This window comes from Staurois parvus, unplaced genomic scaffold (assembly GCF_062004578.1).
Source record: "Staurois parvus isolate SC_StPar_1 unplaced genomic scaffold, SC_StPar_1.0 ptg000432l, whole genome shotgun sequence".
Lineage (NCBI taxonomy): Eukaryota > Metazoa > Chordata > Amphibia > Anura > Ranidae > Staurois > Staurois parvus.
Genome location: NW_028318228.1, coordinates 7,377,043 through 7,399,616, shown reverse-complemented (window position 1 = coordinate 7,399,616; position 22,574 = coordinate 7,377,043). Strand labels below are relative to the sequence as shown.

At 41.8% G+C, this 22,574-nt stretch overlaps 1 protein-coding gene across 2 annotated transcripts in view; it reads left to right on the top strand.

Moving 5' to 3' along the window:
* The window catches only part of KLHL25 (kelch like family member 25), a 58,251-nt gene that overhangs the window by 27,918 nt on the left and 7,759 nt on the right, over window positions 1-22,574 (top strand). For both annotated transcript variants that reach the window (XM_089687658.1, XM_089687657.1), the window contains one exon: window positions 12,710-14,531. In XM_089687658.1, coding sequence (XP_089543784.1) covers window positions 12,724-14,493 — 1,770 coding nt within the window. In that variant the 5' untranslated portion in view covers window positions 12,710-12,723 and the 3' untranslated portion in view covers window positions 14,494-14,531. The remainder of the gene's footprint in view (window positions 1-12,709; window positions 14,532-22,574) is intronic.

Below are 22,574 nucleotides of genomic sequence, written 5' to 3'. Positions count from 1 at the left end.
ATTCCCCCCCCCCCCTCCCTTTTTAAAATCATATTTTGTTGCTTGTCAGCCTTCAATGAAGACAGACATAGTTTTTGTTTTTTATCCAGTTGTATTTGCTTAGTGCAACGTCTGACATCCAAGTGAAAGAACACCAACATGTCAGAAATTTTTTTTTTTTTTTTTTAATTCAAAAACAGAATCAATGATTTGGAAACAGGATCGCCCCCTTCCTAAAAATGACTTGTAAACTCAATCAGGTGTAGCTAATCGCCTTCTCAGTGGCACACAAAGCCATCTCACTTTCAGCTGTGGTCATTTTGGTTAGCTCCGCATGAAAAGCGCTTTCCTGGAGCATTTCAGTCCCTGACAGTGCAACTGAAACAAACAAACAATCAATGCGTGATCTCTGGGATAAAGTTGTGGACAGGTACAAGTCAGGAGATGGATACAAAAACATTTCAAAGACTTTGTCAATGCCTAGAAGCACAGTTAAATCTATTATTGTTGAGTGGAGGGTATTTCATATAAAACAGACCCTTCCCTGGATCAAGATGTGGCTCCAAACTGGATGAAAGAGTCAAAGTGGCTACCAAGAGGCCTACAGCAACTCTAGCGGTGTCAAGAATTGATGACAGAGTAGTCATTGTCTGCATGTGACAACGATATCACAAATTCTCCAGAAATGTGGCTTGTATGGGAGGGTTGCAAGAAAAAAAGCTACTTCTCAAGAAAGGCGACAAGCAGTCATGAGTGAGCTTTGCCAAAACGCACCTTGAAGATTCTGAGGCCACATGGAAAAAGGTGTTCTGGTCAGATGAGGTGAAAAATGAATTCTTTGGCCTCAGCATTAAATGACATGTCTGGTGGAAATCCAATACAGCTCACCATCCAGATAATACCATTCCTACAGTAAATCATGGAGGTGGGAATATCCTGATATGGGGGGTTCTCTGCAGTAGGGACTGGAGCACTTGTCAGGACAGAAGGAAAAATGGATGGGGCAAAATACCATCAAATTCTTGAGGAAAATCTGCCCTCTGCCAGAAAGTTACCTATAGCAAGAAGGTTTACCTTCCAACACAACAATGACCCAAATCACACAGCAGAAATGAGCATACAGGGGTTGAAGGAGAAAAAGTTGAGCGTCCTTGCATGGCCAAGTCAGTGCCCAGCCTTGAACCCCATTTGAAAATCTGTGGAATGACTTAAAGACTGCAGTCCACAAATGGTCACCATCAATTTTGTAACTGAACTTGAGCAGTTCTGCAAAGAAGAGCCGGCAAATATTGCAAAGTCTAGATGTGCAAAGTTAGTAGAGAAATATCCCAACAGACTAAATGCTGGAATTAAAGCAAAAGGTGGCTCAACAAAACACTGACACAAAGGGGTGAACCTTTTTTCCAACTCGGTGATTTCTATTTTTGAAAATTCTTTTTTTTATTTTTTTATTTTTTCTTTGTATTGATACACAAACACATTACACCTTCCTCCCACAGGCTCATGCCTTTAGACATCTCTGATTATTTGTATTGTTTGGCTCTTGGCTTTTTCTTTTCTGTTTTTTACTGAGCAGTTCCCTAGTTTTGTGTGTGTGTGTGTTTGGTGTTTTTCTTCTTTTCTTTTTTTTTTTTTTTTTTTTTTTTTTTTTTTTTTTATATATCATTGACTGGAGCATACCACTTAATTTTATAATTTATTAGGTCAACTTGTGCTTTTCACAGGCATCCTGGAGAACTAGCAATGGATATTATTTTCAATTTAGAGCTTGAGAACTTAATTGCAGGAGATTGAGCATGTGTCCATCGTGAGCGCTTTGAATCGGTCATGTCATTTAGGCACATATCATTAGATTGAGGGTATGGTACCGCATTGATCTATCCATGAATTGCAGTGACTCACTCCATTGTCTTTTGCACCGAGTAAGCACAATTTCTAAGTGTTTTCCTTTAAATTATGTCTATATGCGATGATCTCACTAAACAAATACAATTGTGGTAATGAAAGTCTCATGCTGGTTTAGATAATAATTCCCAGAGAAACCACATTAGATGATGTCATGTCAATATATAAAGATTTCTCTTATTTAACTCTTAGATGTACATTGTGGAGCACAGGACATTATATGCGTTCACAAAGACTTTACAACTACATAATTTACCCGCTGGTTAAGAGGTTTATCTAAAAATATTGTAACCACCTAAGTACCTTCCCTTTTTATTTATTTATTTATTTATTTTGGAGTAGTCATATGACCGCCGCCATTCCCCCTCCCCCTGCTCCAGGTGCTGTGGGTGAATATTTAAATAGATGCTCAGCATCATCTTAGGAACACCTTACCTCTATGGGAACTGTTGGATGTACCTAAGGCAGTAGGTGGCTAGGGATGATTGACAATCCCTGCCTACAGCCAAGGAGAGGAAAACACACTAGAATGTAAAGGACACCATTCGCCATGTTGGTACACCAATACATGACCATTGAATTAGACATACTGGAGGATGATTTAGGCACACTGAATCTGGTGCAGCTGTGCATGGTGGCCAATCGGATTGTAACTTCAGCTTGTTCAATTAAGCTTTGACAATAAAACCTGGAAGCTGATTGGTTGCTATGTACAGCTGCACTAGTTTTAGTAAATCTCCCCCAATGTGCTATGGCACGGCATCTTGAAACTCCATAAGGGAATGACTAATCTGCAAAATGACCACGCTAGCATGGATTTGTTTCTGTGCTTGGTATGGTCAAAGAGGGACTGGTGACATCGCCAGGTTTTTCCATGAAAACTACCAAATAAAACTTGCACCAGCTCCAGTAGCACATACAAACAAATACACATGTATGAAATAAAGGGGGAGAAAACTGGTACACTCAGAATCTGGTGCAGCTTTACAGGGTAGCCAATAGGTTTCTACCTTCAGCTTGTTCAATTTGAGCTTTGACAATGAAACCTGGAAGCTGATTGGTTTCTGTGCAGACCTGCACCAGATTTTGTACTCGCCAGTTTTAGTAAATAACATTAGGGGTAACATACACTTTAGGTGAGTGGTTGCATATCTGCAAACCATGCATAAACCTGTGCTTTGTCATGTCCCATGCAAAAAGACATGAAAAGAATACCTGCTGCACATTCCTTAGGATTTTTGGATGGCCTAACACACCATTTGTACTACAGCTACAAGCGAGCCAAGGATCCTGTTGCACATGAACAATTTAATAAGGTATCCTGCCCGCTGTGTCTTCTAAAGAATGGTGCTTGCAGTATCTATTTTTTCTTTTTCTTTTAATGAGCTTTAACCACTTCCAGACCGGACACTTTTACCCCCTTCCTGTCCAGGGCAATTTTCAGCTTTCAGCGCTATCACACTTTGAATGACAATTGCGTGGTCATGCAATACTGTACCCATATGCATTTTTTACCATTTTTTGGAGACAGATAAAGCTTTATTTTGGTGGTATTTATTCACCGCTGGGATTTTTATTTTTTTTGCTATGTAAATGAAAAAGTCCAAAAAGTTTGAAAAAAATTTTTTTTCTTTTTTTTTTTTAAAAAATTTTGCAAAGAAATAACATTTCATCATAAATCTTGGGCAAAATTTATTCAGTTTTTTTATCTTTTTAGTAAAAAAAAAAATCCAAATTAGTTTATAACCAAAAATAGTTTTTAAACATTTTTTTACATTTTTTATAAATTTTTTTTTTTACTTACTGTCACCCTAGCAGTACAGTGTCACCATGGTGACACTGTACTACTTGTAGGGGGTGATGATTTTTTTTTTTTTACACTGATTGCTTTTACACCCATATAGGATGTAAAGGCAATCATTTCTCTTTCTCTCTGTCTGCATTCTTGCAGTCATTGAGAAGTACTGAGTGAGCTGTGATTGGTCACAGCTTGTCACATGGTACAAGGCTGTTGTGAATAGCCTTGTACCATGTGACCTCTGTGATCATTCACAGACTTCACCCGTAGTAAGCAATGATGTCACAAGTGACATCTTGCTTACTACTTTGCATGTGATCACTGATTGGCCAATCAGTGATCACATGATCGGGACCTCGTACAGAGGTCCCGTCCGACGATCGGTGTTTCACTGTGTCCGGAGGACACAGCGGGCACCGGATCGCGGTGCTGCGCGCTCCCAGGGAGCGCACACAAGCAGGGTGTGGGGAGGCCATTTATAAACGGCCACCCGACCCTGCACTGCCACCGTCCGGCCATTTATATACAACGGCCAGACGGGAAGTGGTTAAAGCGGAGCTCCACCCAAAAGGGGAAGTTTCACTTTAAGGACTGCTCCCCATTAAGGATTGGCACCTTGGGGGGGGGGGGGGGGAGCGGGTACCCGGATTTGACAGGTACCCGTTCTACTTCCGGGTCTATCGCCTAGGCGATCAGAAGCAGAATGTGTCCTCCCCCTTCCCTCCCTGTAGTCTTTTGGGACACGTGACAGGTCCCAGAAGATTACAGGACCATTCATGAAGTGCAGCTCTGCTCGTGCATGTGCAGTGGGTACTCGGCTGTGAAGCTGCAAGCTGTCACAGCCGGGTGCCCATACTGAAGATGCCGGCCTCCTGGAATACAAGACGATCGGTGAAATGGGCTGAGGGGGACACACTGAGGGACAGGTAAGTGGCTGTTTTTTTAAAAGTCAGCAGCTCCAGTTTTTTGTAGCTGCTGACTTTTATTTTTTGACCAGGTGAGTGGAACTCGCTTTAAGAACTTGGAAGAGACCTAAATAAATGTAAAGCTGATGCAGGAAATAACTAACACTAGTGTCAGGTTGGCTAAACTACATCGCAAGGTGTGTTATTCATTTTTTTACCTTTTTTTTTGTTTTTTTTTGTTTTTTTTGTTTTACTGTTTATAGGCTTGTTTTATGTTTTTGCAAAATGGATCGCTTTCTACCCAAAGTATCCCCTAAATTTTGAATTACCTTACAGTTAAAGCATATACAGTATTTGAGTTTTGCTTTCTGTGATCCAATATAATATAGATTGGCAATCAAGCATTTACATCAGCCTTTCTCAACCTTTTAAACACAGAGTAACCTTAGAAATAACTTTCTGGTCTCAGGGAGCCCCTGCTAAAAATGTCTATATCTACAACTCATGATACATTTAGTGTGATGGGCAGTGGGAGGAATGCTCCTTACCCTTGTGGACATTGGGAAGGATTACCCCCCCTTACAGATAACAAGATCAATACTGTCAGTGGGAACTTATCTAAAAGGCAAAGCTTTCTCAAGGAGGCCCTGGCAACCTGTGGAGGAGCCTGATTTAGATGCTTCAGAAATCATTCTGAAATTCAATCACCACTATAATGTACAGAGCTGAGCAAACCTTTTAGCGCTATATAAATACTGTATAATAATAATAATCATTCTCAATATGTTGCATTAAACTCTCCAGCATGCTGGAAATGCCTTAGGCATTACATTTGAATGAATGGCATTCAGAAAGGGTATTTTGTTTCTTTTAGGACTAGAACTCTCACTGGATTAGGTGATGCTTAGATATCTTATGATTACTAACCAATAAAATGTTTTCAATCAGTCTCCCCCTCACTGGTGATGAAGATATTCGCTTCCTTTAACCTCTTCGTGCCGACAGTGCGCAGATATTCACTTTTTTCAACGCACTATTTTGAACACAACTGTATATATGCTAAAGTTTTTTTTCTGTAAATATTTCTACTGCATCCTTTTTACCTTTTTTTTAGTACTAAATCTTACTTTCTGAAAGTGTTGAACTATTTCTATAGCTCTTGAATGTAACTTACGCATCCCTGCCACTGAGTGTTTAACCCTCTGTATAACCTGTCCGCGGAGATAGCGGTATACCGACGATTAACCAATCATCCTAGTGTATTGCTGAGTTTCCTCTTTCTCTGTATAAAAAGGAGGTAGTGGCAGTGTGAAGGGTTAATTGCAGAATTAACCTGACCCAGTAACAAACGCTCCCAGGCTGCAGGCATATCGATTGTGGTCCAATTAGCTGGAAAATCATTGTGCAGGGTGCAGCTGGGCGTGGCATTATTATGCACGTGACATCGCGGTGTTGGATTGGCTAGTCCTTCGATCACGAGTTTGGTGAGAAGGTCAGGGGTCTGACCCGCGCCCGTCAGTTAGCACTTCCGCCTGGCAGTACTAGCGTCGTTGTTTTGAATCCCAACCATGGCACCACCTTCCTGGAGTTTGCATGTTCTCCCTCTGCCTGTGTGAGTTTTCTCCGGGTTCTATGGTTTCCTCCCACTCTCCAAAGACATGCTGGTAGGTAATTGGCTCTTGCTTAAATTAACCCTAGTGTCAATTTTAGTGAGTTAGGGACCTTAGATTGTAAGATCCTGGGGACTGTAGTGATGAGGGCAGGGCTGATGTGAATGTAAAAAATAAATACATTTTTTATTTAGCATTGTCAATTTACACATCAAAACTTGTTTTGTATTTTCAATGTATATAGCTTTGTCAATTTACACATCAAAACTTATATAAGTTTTGATGTGTAAATTGACAATGCTATATAAATTGACAATGCTATACAAGTACCTATAATAAACAGAATGGCTTCATTGTATGCTTGGCAGGTATACTTTAAGTTGATAACTATATTGCTTTGGGTTATGTTGGTGTTGCATATGTTATTGTTTGAAAAGTCTACCCATGTTGATGTGTTCAAATACTTGGCCTGAAATGACTGTATAGATTCCCCTGCCACCCTGGCTTTTCAGGGAAGAACTACTGTTTAAGCTTTAAGCAAGAAAGTGTGAAAATACCTTCACAGTAAGAGCTTCCAAACCACAATAACCACTGTAACACTCCATAAATCACAGATCTTCATTTCAAAACTCTTTTGAAATATACATTCTTGGAGCTATTACAAAGCGGCTCTTTGTGGTCACACATTCTCCAGAATTGCAATATCTTAAGAATAGCTTTTTTTTATTAAAGGAACATTAAAGTATTTTTTATAAAACCTGGAAAGAAAAAAGGTCATGAAAATCTGAAATTGTTGTAAATGTTGTAAGGTTACAGAGGTTGGGATTATTTCATGAAACAGGTAAAGAGCAATAATGAGGCTGGAACAAAGGTTGTCAGTTTTTCTATTTACTTTATTACATTTAGCAAATGGTTTGTTACTTCCTGGTACTGCATTTTAATTGCCTTTTTTGTGTTCTATTGAATAAACCTATTAGTATTTGACTATGCATGTACTTTAAAGTGGTTGTAAACCTCAGAATTGAAATATGACCCCCCCCCCATCTGATTGGTTTCTATGCAGAGCTGCCCCAGATTGCACTCTCCTGGTTTCGTAAATCAACCCCAATGGTTCAGGGACAAAATTTATGTTATGCAAGTTAATTGCTCTAGTTCCAACAAAATTTTTTAAAAAAATGTACTAGAAAAGGAGTTTTGCTCCTCAGAGATATTTAATTTTATTTCACAAAAACTTCATGGGAACAGAGATGAACTATAACCTTGTGTGGTCGGATGAAGTGGTCTCCTTTTACAATATCAAAAATTTGCTTGGCTTATGTCAACGTGCTGCTACATTTCACAATGTAACTCAAGTCCTGTTCACACTTGCAAAAAATTCTAACGCATACTAAGAACACCCATTTTTTGATGGTAAAAAACACATCCCCAGATACCCTCCAAGTGATTTTTGGGGGAGGTTTTATTTTATTTTTTTTTTTCTCCACCTCACTGATAATTGATAAATCTTTCTCAAATGTGCTGCACATGTGCTGTAAATGGAATGGATTTGAATGGAAGGAGTTGGCAAGCTTCAACTTCTCCTGGACTTGGCATGTAGCTTCATTTTTTGCAACACAGCGATGAAGAAATGCAAATGTTTTTCAAATGTGAACAGTGACAGCAAGGCTGTTGCGATCTCTACTGGTACAGTAAACCATTAGACAAATGTTTTTAAAGAGGCATGTGAGGCTAATCCAGATTGTGTGAATAGGGGTGTGATGTATACCCTTGCTCCCAGTTTTCTCTTCCATGAGGTCCAGTGTTGACCCTCTTCTTCTCCAAGACCTCCATCAGCCACTTCTTTAGTGTTTTGTACTTCTGTTGTAGCCACTCTGTCTTTTGTTGCACGGACTACAGCTCAGACAGTGTGGTACTGCAGTTCTTGAAAATGGTTTAAAAAGGGGACATTTTGGGTCAACACATCACTAGAATGAGAGCCCAAAGTTTGTTTAAATTTGTACTCTTGAGTTCTAACTCCACCTTCATTATTGACGGGCCTTGGCATCTCATTTAACCACTTGCCTACCGGGCACTTATACTCCCTTCTTTACCAGGCCAATTTTCAGCTTTCAGTGCTGTCGCACTTTGACAATTGTGCGGTCATGCAAGATTGTACCCATATGAAATTTTTATCATTTTTCTCACGAATAGAGCTTTCTTTTGATGGTATTTAATTTCTGCTGGGCGCTTTATTTTTTGCACTATAAACAAAGTGCAAAAAAAAATAAAAAATTGTTTCTATTATAACATTTTTCAAACAGGTAATTTTTCTCCTTCACTGATGTGCGTTGATGGGCACTGATAGGCAGCACTAATGAGGTGGCACGGATAGGCGTGTCTGATAGGCAGCACTAATGAGGTGGCACGGATAGGCGTGTCTGATAGGCAGCACTAACGAGGTGTCACTGATAGGCGGCACTGATGATTAGTACTGATAGACAGCACTGATAGGTGGCACTGACGGGCATCACTGCTGGGCATTGACTGGCCCTGCTAGGCATGGACTGACGCAACCGCTGGGCACTGACTGGCAGCACTGCATTGATGGGCACAGGTGGGTGCCACTGGTGGGCAAAGGTGGCACGTCTGGGTGCACAGGTGGGCGGAGCTGGTGGGTGGCACTGCTGGGCACTGATCATCAGGTGCCGATCCCTGCTCTGACAACTGCCGGTTCTCGGCAGTACTTTCCTCGCGCTCTGACAGCATGAGGAAAGTGCAGCCGAGAACAGGCAACTGCATTTCTCGGTGATCAGTGTGTCATTGGACATGGCTGATCACGTGGTAAAAGGGCGCTGTGATTGGCCTTTTACCACATCATGTGATCAGCTGTGTCTGCAGAGCGCGTTCTGGGAGGACGTCATATGACACCCTCCCAGAACTGGCTGGCCGCTGTGTAGCCATCATTCGGCTGTCTGCGGTTGGCAATTAGTTAAAGAGAAATGGTCTCTTTATAGGGCTTGTTGATTCTGAGACAGGACTGCAAAATGGCTAACTTACATAGTTACATAGTCTGGCTGAAAAAAGACAAAAGTCCATCCAGTTCAACCATTTAAAAAAAAAAGTTATAATCCTATACCCACATGTGACCCAGAAGAAGGCAAAAAAAACCCAGCAAAGCATGATCCTGCAGGGGTAAAAATTCCTTCCTGATCCCCCGAGAGGCAATCGGATATTTCCTGGATCAACTATACCTATAAATGTTTGTAACCAGTTATATTCTGTGTATCCAAGAAAGAATCCAGGACTTTTTTAAATGAACTTGTAATTTAAAAAAAAAAAAGTACAAAAAGGGTTCCCAGGACACATTCAAGCTAGCAAGCAGAAAACCTAACTAAGCTGTTTCAGTTACTCAGGTTATAAACCTGAGGTTTTCATGGCGTACAATAGCAAATATATAGGGAAGCTACATTGCCATGTCAAGGCACCTGTGATAAATATGGTTCCTAACTCTGAACTATTGGAGTTTCCCAAGTATGAGAACATACTCGCCAGCCACTTTTATTAGGTACATCTGTTCAATTGATTGGTAACACAAATTGCTAATCAGCCAATCACATGGCAGCAACTCAATGCATTTAGGCAGTGGTGAAGACGACTTGCTGAAGCTCAAACCTGAATGGGGAAGAAAAGGGATTTGTGACTTTGAACGTGGCATGGTTGTCGTTGCCAGACGGGCTGGTCTGAGTATTTCAAAAACTGCTGATCTACTGGGATTTTCACACACGGCTATCTCTAGGGTTTACTGAGAATAGTCTGAAAAAAGAAAATATCCAGTGAGAGGCAGTTGTGTGGACGAAAATGCCTTGTCGATGTCCAAGGCGAATGGGCAAACTGGTTGCTGCGACATTCAGATGGTAGGGTCAGAATTTGACATAAACAATATGAAAGCATGGATCCATCCTTCCTTGTAACAATGGTTTAGACTGGTAGTGGTGTAATGGTGTGGAGGGGATTTTCTTGGCACTAGCAAAGTGTACTTAAAGTGGCCGGTGAGTGCAGCAATGCAAAAGCAAAGGGCAGGCTTTCCTGGAGACAGTTCTTCATTCTTTTGAAAATCTAGCAACACATCAGAAGCCCAGACCTCTGTATAATGTCCCATTTTTTTGAACATGCCATCCTTAAATTTAGACTATTGGAGACAGCTCAACCTTGGTATCGGATAAAGTATGGACATGTTGGGCACAGTGGATACTTTAAAGGCTTTTTATAACTTTAATTAAACAAATCTGGTAATGAACACTGTGACAAATGTGATATTATAAAATAAGGTTAGTGATGAATACATTTTGTAAGCAAAGTGGAAGATACGCTTTATATATGGCTGTCTGGTGAATGAGGTAATTTTACACTTGAAATTCAATTCACTGACTTTTTTTTTTTTTTCTTCCATTACACATCTAACCTAAAAAATTGCATCTAATGCCTTTAGAATGCTATCCCTGTATAGACACCTATAGTCACCTTGGTGAGCATGGATACCTAAGGATACTCCACTGCATTGTGCATTACATTTTTTGGAAATGCATTAATTTCCTACTGTAGGTAAATATACCGTATTTTCCGGCGTATAAGATGACTGGGCGTATAAGACGACCCCCTACTTTTCCTGTTAAAGTGTAGTGTTTGGGCTATACTCGCCATATAAGAGTACCCCTCTTCCAGTGCACACCAGTGGGAAGAATCGTGCCCCATCATTGGTGTCAGTGGGAGGAATAGTGCCCCATCATTGGTATTAGTGGGAGGAATAATGCCCCATCATTGGTATCAGTGGCTGGAATAGTGCCCCATCATTAGTATCAGTGGGGGGAATAGCACCCCATCATTGGTGTCAGTGGAATAGTGCCCCATCATTGGTGTCAGTGGGAGGAATAGTGTCCCAACATTGGTGTCAGTGGGGGGGGAGGAATAGTGCCCCATCGTTGGTGTCAGTGGGGGGGGGGGAATAGTGCCCCATCATTGGTGTCAGTGGGGGTGGAATAGTGCCCCATCGTTGGTGTCAGTGGGGGGGGGGGTGGAATAGTGCCCAATCGTTGGTGTCAGTGGGGGGGAGGAAAAGTGCCCCATCGTTGGTGTTAGTGGGAGGAATAATGCCCCATCATTGGTATCAGTGACACCAATGATGGGGCACTATTCCTCCCACTGACACTTGCTGACCCCTGTTCCAGTATGGTGCTGCTGCAGCCAGCATATGTGGTTGCAGCAGCACCTAAGCACGACACACTTACCTGCATCTCCTTCACTTGATTTTCGCGGGGCCGCTCAGCTCCGCCTCCTCGCCGGTGATTGGCCTCCTGTGTGCCTTTCCTGAGCTACAGTTCTGGTGGCCAATCACCGGTGAGGAGGCGGAGCCGAGCAGCCGCGCAAACATCCAGTGGACGTACCGAATGAAGAAGCAGCCGCGCTTCCTGGATCGTCGTGGGACCGGAGCCAGGTAAGAGACAGCAGCCCCTGCCCACCCCTGTACTTAGTTTCCCTTCTGTTGGAAGGGGGGAGGGGGCGGCGGCGGCACCGCACCGCCCCCCTAAAAAGTGTCAGCATGCTGTTACCGGCGTATAAGACGACCCCCGACTTTTGAGAAGATTTTCAAGGGGTAAAAAGTCGTCTTATACGCCGGAAAATACGGTATTTATTCCTATCATTCAAATCCACACAGGGTTTCGAGGCAAAGGTCTTGCAGCGGCGGAGATAAGTCAAAGCAAGCAACTTTTCGAAGGAGCTCAATCCATCTTAAGACTTGAAATAGACTGGGCTCCATTGAAAGGTTGAACATAAATTGCTGTTGCTTTGACTTCTCTCCAAACTGTCAAAATGGTAAATATGAGACTTTTTAAGGGTGTTTATAGTCCCATATTTGACACATTTCTTCATTTGGGGACGTGGTGCAGATATCATATCAATAGCCCTGACCGCTATTACTTGACTTATCTCTTGGGCATCTGCCACTTTTCTTGCAAATAGAGAGAGGTGGCTACCTATTGGGACCATTTCTATCAGTCCATGTGGCATAGTTCGGTAATAAATATGGGTATTTGCTTATTTAATTTTTGGAGTTTAAAAGTACATTTAATCCATCACAAATATCAATTCATTATGGGGTTGATATCCTAGAGGGAAATAGACTGTCCACTTTTACAGTTACACTCTGCAAGTGTAGTTGCTTCACAGTTTACTAAATGAGCAGACGCTCTGCTGACTTCCATCATCCAATCATGTGTAAGCAAAAATGCAGTTTTTCTCTTTTTTTTTTTTTTTTTTTTTTAATTGTTTTCTTAAATTTTCTTTGCACGCGATTTGGTATTATTTGTAGAGCTTAGTGAATGAGGTAAAGCTTTACTTTGCCAAGAGCAGTTGCTCCAAAGTGCACAGTCTATTTGTCTTTAGTAAACCAACCCCTTTATAAAAATGTTTAATGCAAGCACTGTTTAAGTTCTTCTTGGATTAATTTTTTTTTTCTCTCCTTTCTCATCTGTCAGTACTAGATGCCATCATGTCGGTCAGCGTGCATGAAAATAGGAAATCCCGTACCAGTAATGGGTCGATGAATATTTCCTTATATCACAAGCTTAGTCATCCAGACTGTGTCCTGAGCCATCTTAACGTCATGCGAAAACAGCAGCTTTTCACCGATGTCACTCTTTGGGCAGGAGACCGCTCTTTTCCATGCCATCGTGTAGTGTTGGCAGCCTGCAGCCAGTACTTTGAGGCCATGTTTAGTAATGGATTGAGGGAAACCCTTGATAACACTGTGAACTTCCATGACAGTCTTCACCCTGAAGTTTTGGAACTTTTGCTTGACTTTGCTTATTCATCTAAAATCATAATTAATGAAGAGAATGCAGAGTCTCTGTTGGAGGCAGGAGATATGCTTCAGTTTCATGATGTACGAGATGCAGCAGCCGAGTTCTTGGAAAAAAATCTCTATCCCTCAAATTGCCTGGGAATGCTGATGCTCTCTGATGCTCATCAATGCCAACGGTTGTACGAATTGTCCTTGCGAATGTGCTTGGTGAATTTTGAAACCGTGCACAGAACAGAAGACTTTAATAATCTATCAAAAGACATTTTGCTTGACTTGGTATCTAGTGATGAACTTGAAATTGAAGATGAGCAAGTGGTTTTTAATGCTGTGCTACAATGGGTGAAGTATGACTTGGAGAAAAGAAAAGACTGTTTTCCCGAACTGTTGAAAAACATTAGGTTGGCTTTGCTTACTTCAGAATCTTTGAAGGAGGCCATCGCCTGTGAGAATTTGGTGGTGGCTGATGAGAGAAGTCAATTGATTATGGAGGAAGCTATTCACTGCAAGCGAAAAATACTGCAGAATGATGGAATAGTGACTAGCCTATGTGCTAAACCTAGGAAAGCCGGACACACTCTGCTCATTCTGGGTGGACAGACTTTTATGTGTGATAAAATTTATCAGGTTGACCACAAAGCTAAAGAAATTATTCCAAAAGCTGACCTACCAAGTCCGAGAAAAGAATTTAGTGCTTGTGCCATTGGTTGCAAAGTCTATGTCACTGGTGGAAGGGGTTCTGAAAATGGAGTGTCCAAAGATGTTTGGGTGTATAATACGGTCCACGAGGAATGGGCGAAGGCTGCACCCATGCTCATAGCAAGGTTTGGGCATGGTTCTGCAGAGTTGCAAAATTGTCTCTATGTTGTTGGAGGACATACAGCAGTTGCTGGCATTTTTCCAGCATCACCTTCAGTTTCTTTAAAGCAAGTGGAGAGATATGACCCTCTGTCAAATAAATGGACAATGGTGGCACCACTGAGAGATGGTGTAAGCAATGCAGCTGTGGTCAGTGCCAAGCTGAAACTGTTTGTCTTTGGAGGTACCAGCATACATAGAGATCGTGTCTCCAAAGTGCAATGTTATGATCCTTTTGAAAACCGTTGGAATATAAAAGCAGAATGTCCACAACCATGGAGGTATACTGCTGCTGCTGTATTGGGGAGCCAGATTTTTATTATGGGAGGGGACACTGAATTTACAGCGGCCTCCGCTTATCGCTTTGACTGTGAAACAAATCAGTGGACTAGAATTGGGGATATGACATCCAAAAGGATGTCTTGTCATGCTCTAGCATCAGGAAATAAACTTTATGTAGTTGGAGGATACTTTGGGACTCAAAGATGTAAAACACTAGACTGTTACGATCCAATCTCAGACTCTTGGAATAGTATCACCACTGTGCCTTACTCTCTTATACCTACTGCTTTTGTCAGCACTTGGAAGCACTTGCCAGCATGAGCAGGTTGACCAAATAAAGGATCTCTTCTCTCAAATAGGTAAACGCAAACACTGTTTTTAATTATATCTTCCTTCTTTATGTGGATGATGGCACTTTAATTTGAAAAAAAATCTGAGTATCGTTTTTTGCTAATTGATATACAGTTGTCACATGACCCAGCTCTTTCTCAGTCTGTCTGCAAGGAAACAGTGGCAGGAGGAGCTTCTAGTCCGCTGCTACTGGTTGCATGTTAAAGAAAAAAAAAAAAAAACCTTTGGGATACAGAGTAAAAAATATCAAACTATTTTAAATTGTCATAAATATATATTTGAAATAAAATCTTTATTTTTGGCAAGAAGATGGAGTGGGTGGATTTTTGCTAGTCACAGGCTTCATTCCTCTCCAGCTTGTGTCTTAGAATAACGGAGGTGAAGCCTCCATTAATCAAGATGGAGGGAAGGAGTGGGCTGTCATTTACCACTGTGTATATGTCCACACAGAGGCATCCCTAGGGTTGGTGTCACTTGGTGCGATAACACTTGGTGACACCCCCTCCGACGATCCCCACAGAATGGATCGGATCTGCGGATTGAGTATAATGGATCAGACTCCAAACCATTATGCTCAATCCACAGATCCGATCCATCCTGCGGAGATCGTCTGTGTGCTTTACAACTTACCTTTTTCGTGGAGCGGGTCTGGTGTCACCCCGTATAGGTTGCATGCCGACAATCCCCGCAGGATGGATGGGATCTGCAGATTGAGCATAATGGATCGGAGTCCGATCCTTTATCCTCTCCAATCCGCAGATCCAATCCATCCTGCGTAGATCGTCAGCATGCTACCTATACGGGGTGACAGATCTGCGGATTGGGGAGCATAATGGATCGGAGTCCGATCCATTATGCTCCCTAATTCCCAGATCCGATCCATCCTGCGGGGATCGTCGGCTTGCTTTACAACTTACCTTTTCGTGGAGCGGGTCCGGTGTCACCCCGTGCGGTAGGTGTCATCAGGCGCAGCGCGCATCCCCCACACCTGCCAAGGGACGCCACTGCGTCCACATGTGTGACTCTATAGTCACATAGGTTGCTCAGATGTGATTGGGGAAAATGTTCATGGTAGAAATATGCTGAAAACTGAGGATGTGCAGTAGCTGCCAACACTGCTCTGCAAAACCCCCAACTGCATTGAAAACATGGACAGGAAGGGGACACAGTGATGGGAGGATCAATCAGGTTTTTTGCAGAATACAGAAAATCCAGTGGTGACTTACGAACCGCATGTAATACAGCATTTTATTGATAGTTTTTAATGTGCTTACACCCTGTTCCAAATTATTATGCAAATGATATTTTTCTCATTTACCTAAATAATTGATGTAAATAACAGTCAGCATAATTCTCATGTTATCAACTATTAAGAGTACAATTCAAATTTTATTGAACAAAGCTACTAATAACAGTATTTTTTTTAAATATAAAAACTTCCAATGCACTGTTCCAAATTATTACGCACAGTAAGTTTCAAAACACTTTATAGCTTGTAAAGAACTGAAAATTGTCAATTGTGTTTGCAGCATATTTACTGAAATCAAAGGCTATTTCAATCAAACGTTTAACAAAATGTAATGTGACCTGTTAAAATGTTAACATAGGACCCCTTATTTGATAGCAGCTTCACAAGTCTTGCATCCATTGCACTTGTGAGTTTTTGGACAGTTTCTGCTTAAATTTTTTTTTGCAAGATGTCAGAATAGCCTCCCAGAGCTGCTGTTTGGATGTAAACTTCCTCCCACCCTCATAGATCTTTTGCTTGAGGATGCTCCAAAGGTTCTCAATAAGATTGAGGTCAGGGGAGAATGGAGGCCACACCATGACTTTCTCTCCTTTTATCCCCATAGCAGCCATTGATGCAGAGGTATTCTTTGCAGCATGAGATGGTGCATTGTCATGCATGAAGCTGATTTTATTACGGAAAGCATAGTTCTTCCTTCTGTACCAGGGAAGAAAGTGGTCAGTCATAAGCTCCACATACTTTGCAGAGGTCATCTTTACACCTTCGGGGGCTCTAAAGGGGCTGACCTGCTCTGTTCCCATGATTCCGGCCCAAAACATGACTCCACCACTGCCCTGCTGACGTCGCAGCCTTGTTGGAACAGGGTGGCCGTCCACCAACCATCCACTACTCCATCCATCTGGACCATCCAGGGTTGCACGGCACTCATCAGTGAACAGGACTGTTTGAAAATTAGTCTTCATGTATTTTTCTGGCCAATGCAGCCGTTTCTGCTTGTGAGCATTGGTTAGTGGTGGCCGAATAGAAGGTTTATGCACAGTTGCAAGATTCTGGGGGACTCTACACCGTGATGTCCGTTGGACTCCAGAGGCACCAGCAGCTTCAAAGATCTGTTTGCTGCTATGTAATGGATGCATGGATCTGGCAGAAATCTTCCTCAATGTGCCTTTATCTGCACAAACCCGTCTGTGCTCTGAATCAGCCACAAATCTCTTAATAGTGCGATGATCACGCTTAAGTTTTCGTGAAATATCTGTTTTCATACCTCGTCCAAGGCATTGAACTATTTCACTCTTTTCGACAGCAGAGAGATTCCTTTTTCTTCCCCATATTGCTTGAAAATGGTGCTCTGCTTAATAATGTGGAACACCCTCCTTTAGTCGTTTTTCCTTAAATTGGGCTCACCTGCCAATCTAATTATCACAGGTGTCCGAGATTGGTTTCAGTGATCAAAAGAGCCCTGACACACAATGCCATCCATGAGTTAAACTGAAAAAATATTTCATCTTTGTGACACTTAAATAGAATTTGCATAATTTGGAACGCGGTGTATACACAAATGCTGCGCTAAATACAAAATTAATAATATAAATGTAATTAAACAGCAAAGGGTGCCACAAAGTGATATGTAGTTCACAATTTGCATTGCAGCAAAGTGATAGGTGCACGGTGATTCTCATAAAAAAAAAAAATTAAATCCCCACATGTCCACCAACAAACACTGAGGCTTACCAAACAAAGTATGACTCTCATAGCAGAAGTCAAAATGTGCATAAGGATTTAGTGGGCCTCTGTGCTTGCTCCCTGGATGACATCAATATCAGCTGAAAATTCTGGGTTTTGTAGTTTTAGACGCAAGTCATGTGCCGTGACATCACAGCTTCTGGTGCCATCCAATGCGTTTCGTCACAAATTTTCAACAAAGGCATAGAAGCCACAAGTCTTATATACTACAGTCAGTTAAAAAAACAGAAAAATCCCAGAACCGAAGTTAACCTTAAAAAAAACCATTTGGGCAAAACTATGCCCGGCGACGTATCCACTACTACAAGACCTCTACCAAGAGAAGTTTCCAGACTGAGTTTTTGATGACGTGCGGTTATGGACATTTTAACCACTTGCCTACCAGGCACTTATACCCCCTTATTTACCAGGCCAAATTTCAGCTTTCAGCACTGTCGCACTTTGACAATTGCGCAGTCATGCAAAATTGTACCCATATGAAATTTTTATCATTTTTTTCTCACAAATAGAGCTTTCTTTTGGTGGTATTTAATCGCTGCTGGGCACTTTACTTTTTGTGCTATAAGCAAAAAAAGTGAAAAATTTTATAATGGAAACAAAAAAAACCTTTTTTTTGTTTCAAAATTTTTTGCAAACAGGTAATTTTTCTCCTTCACTGATGTGCGTTGATGAGGCAGCACTAATGGGCACTGATAGGCAGCACTGAAGGGCACTGATAGGCAGCACTAATGAGGTGTCACGGATAGGTGGCACTGATATGCTGCACTGATTGGTGACACTGATAGGCGACACTGATAATGGATACTGATAGACAGCACTGACTGGCGGCACTGCTGGGCACTGACTGGCGGCACTTCTGGGCACTGACTGGCGGCACTTCTGGGCACTGGCTGGCGGCACTTTTGGGCTGCACTGATGGGCACTGGTGGGTGGCACTGGTGGGCACAGCTGGGTGGCACTACTGGGCACAGGTAGGTGGCACTTCTGGGCACAGGTGGTGGCACTTCTGGGCACAGGTGGTGACACTGCTGGGTGGCACAGGTGGGCGCACTGCTGGGCACAGGTGGGTGCACTGCTGGGCACAGGTGGGCGGAACTTGTGTGTGGCACTGCTGGGCACCGATCATCGGGGCACTGGTGATCAGTGACCCTGACGATCGGTGCCGATCCCCCGCTCTGACAACTGCCGGTTTTCGGCAGTACTTTCCTCACGATCTGACAGCGTGAGGAAAGTGCAGCCGAGAACTGGCATTTGCATTTTCCCGGTGATCAGCGTGTCATTGGACACGGCTGATCACGTGGTAAAAGGCCGCTGTGATTGGCCTTTTAACATGTCACGTGATCAGCTGTGTCCGTAGGACACAGCGATCACGGAGATCGCCGGGTGCGCGCCCATATGACGTCCACCCAAAACTGGCCGGCCGCAGTGCAGTCGTCATTTGGCTATCTGCGGTCGGCAATTAGTTAAGCTGAAATGACCCTCAATTTTAGATGGGGTACAATTAGTTGACCAAAAAAGTAGAAACATAATCTCTATGCAAAGAAAGTATTAGCACCTCAGGATCATAGCATTGTTAGTAGGTAGTGAGGCAAAATATTGATGTGCTTTTATTTTTATAGTGGCCATAAGTGTGTACATAGTTCCCTGACAACAGGTGGCATTTATGTACCTATCTGTGCACCACTTGTTCACACACAGGTACTTGCCTTGATAATTGCCTGTCAGTGACACCCCCACACAATACTTCTGATCCTTCTGTTTTCTGGGCAGAAGATTGTATTATTGGGGGCTGTTTTCCAGGAGCCTGACATTTTTAACCTTTTTTTCCATGAAAGTCTTTACCTAAAAAGAAGAGAGAAAAAAAGGGCTATTTTAATCAATTACCATGTGCGTGTCTGCATCTCCTCTTGTTGGGGTCACTTGACTTGATCGGGCTTATGTAAGAAAAAAAACATTCAACAGGAGTGCATGTGAAAGATTCTTCTGTGCCCCTTCTCAAGATTAGGGATGTGCTGCATGCTGAAAAACCGATCAATTTTATGTTTTTTTTTTGTTTTGTTTTTCCTGAATGCATAGTTCTGTTAGTTTTTATTTATTTGCCATGTCAGTGATTGTAAAAACTGTTTATTTTCATAAAACACAAAACATTACTTAGTTTTGCCCAAAACAGGTTTATTTGATGGTTTCCCTATTTTTTTTCTCAGCTGTCTGTGCATTTACCCCAGGGGCAATGTCATAGAGGTTCAATAGGGTATTTGCGATTTAAGGTGATTTGTTATAGGGTCTCTGGTAAATAATAGATGTTATAAAGTAGTTTGCAGTTCAATATTCTGGCTGCATATGAACATTCTAAACATTTAATATTTAGTAACTAAAAAAAAAAATGCATTAGTATTTATTTATTTCTTTTCTAGACCAGTTCACTGTTCAAAAAAAAAATATATATATATACAGTAAGGTAAAAAAGTATTTAGTCAGCCACCAATTGTGCAAGTTCTCCCACTTAAAAAGATGAGCGAGGCCTGTAATTGGCATCATAGGTAGACCTCAACTATGAGAGACAAAATGAGAAAAAAAATCCAGACAATCACATTGGCTGATTTGGATAGAATTTATTTGCAAATTATGGTGGAAAATAAGTATTTGATCAATATCAAAAGTTCATCTCAATACTTTGTTATATATCCTTTGTTGGCAATGACAGAGGTCAAACGTTTCCTGTAAGTCTTCACAAGGTTGGCACACACTGTTGCTGGTATGTTGGCCTGTCCTCCATGCAGATCTCCTCTAGAGCAGTGATGTTTTGGGGCTGTCGCTGGGCAACACGGACTTTCAACTCCCTCCAAAGGTTTTCTATGGGGTTGAGATCTGGAGACTGGCTAGGCCACTCCAGGACCTTGAAATACTTCTTACGAAGCCACTCCTTCGTTGCCCGGGTGGTATGTTTGGGATCATTGTTATGTTGGAAGACCCAGCCATGTTTCATCTTCAATGCCCTTGCTGATGGAAGGAGGTTGCACTCAAAATCTCACGATATATGGCCCCATTCATTCTTTCCTGTACATGGATCTGTCGTCCTGGTCCCTTTGCGGAGAAACCGCCCCAAAGCATGATGTTGCCACCCCCATGCTTTACAGTAGGAATGGTGTTCTTTGGATGCAACTCAGCATTCTCTCTCCTCCAAACACGACGAGTTGTGTTTCTAGCAAACAGTTGTATTTTGGTTTCATCTGACCATATGACATTCTTCCAATCCTCTTCTGGATCATCCAAATGCTCTCTAGCAAACTTCAGACGGGCCCGGACATGCACTGGCTTAAGCAGGGGGACACATCTGGCACTGCAGGATCTGAGTCCCTGGCGGCGTAGTGTGTTACTTATGGTAGCCTTTGTTACGTTGGTCCCAGCTCTCTGCAGGTCATTCACTAGGTCCCCCCGTGTGGTCCTGGGATTTTTGCTCACCGTTCTTGTGATCATTTTGACCCCACGGGGTGAGATCTTGCATGGAGCCCCAGATCGAGGGAGATTATCAGTGGTCTTGTATGTCTTCCATTTTCTAATTATTGCTCCCACAGTTGATTTGTTTACACCAAGCTGCTTGCCTATTGCAGATTCAGTCTTCCCAGCCTGGTGCAGGTCTACAATTTTGTTTCTGGTGTCCTTCGACAGCTCTTTGGTCTTCACCATAGTGGAGTTTGGAGTGTGACTGTTTGAGGTTGTGGACAGGTGTCTTTTATACTGATAACAAGTTCAAACAGGTGCCATTTATACAGGTAATGAGTGCAGGACAGAGGAGCCTCTTAAAGAAGAAGGTACAGGTCTGTGAGAGCCAGAAATCTTGCTTGTTTGTAGGTTACCAAATATTTATTTTCCACCATAATTTGCAAATAAATTTTTGCCAATGTGATTGTCTGGATTTTTTTTTCTCATTTTGTCTCTCATAGTTGAGGTCTACCTATGATTCCAATTACAGGCCTCTCTCATCTTATTAAGTGGGAGAACTTGGGGGGGGGGGGGGGGGGGTGCGTGTGTCACTTATCTGTTATTTTAAAAAATTTAACAAGTAAAGTATTTTCTTCACCAGAACAGATACTGCCAATGACCCCCTCCTATCGAAGTTTAATTTTATTTACTGCAACCTCCACGTTTGGGCCGAGTCTTGCCTTTTAATGCTAAACTCCACTCACATACCTAAACCCATATGGCGAGGGTTCCTTGCTGGGCAATAAAAGCAGACCAGAGGGTGATGGGTTGGTGGGGCTTACCCTTTAAAAATACATCTGTCATAAGAGAAATATTGTCATTGCTGACCTTCTGCAAATAGTATTTGCCTGGCTGTCTCTGGCTTCAGTACTTTTACTCCCTGAGCAAACATATGACCAGTGAAGTCAGAACCCATCATTTACATAACTGTTCTAGGTCAGTGACTCAAGTTATTTAAAGGTTAAAGCAGAACTACATTGTATCTGAACACCACAAACCAAAAGTGCTATTTTAATCAGGGTGGATTTGATTGAAATCACGATTTAAATCACTAGTCAGTAAGGCTTGATTTAAATCCTAGTTTTCTACATAAAGACTAATTCTTGCTGGTATAACTTTAATATACAAGTAGATGAAGATTTTTAGAATAACAACTTTTCATATTAGTTTTTTTATCCCCAGTTTAATAGGTTAATCATTCATATTTGGACAACTTTTCTGTTGTACTTAGGAAGGAGAAAAATAATCATTACCTTAATAATAACAATTTAAACAGATTTATTCAACTGAAACAATAACATTCCAGCATATGGTATTTGCATCCATGTTTGGTAACTAATTTGGCTAAACAAAATATATATATTTTAAGAAACTTAGACTGTCAGCCCCTTCCTCCTCACACTTAGTTTCACTTTCTTCTTGTACAGATCTATTCCACTCCAAACAATCAGAAAAATATTGTTTCTATTCTATTCACTGAACTTCTTGAAACTTAGCACTGAAGGGGTTGATTCTGTATTCATAGGTTTGTAGAAGTTAGGATGAAGGTCTTTTTCTTAACTCTGTTCATGTTATA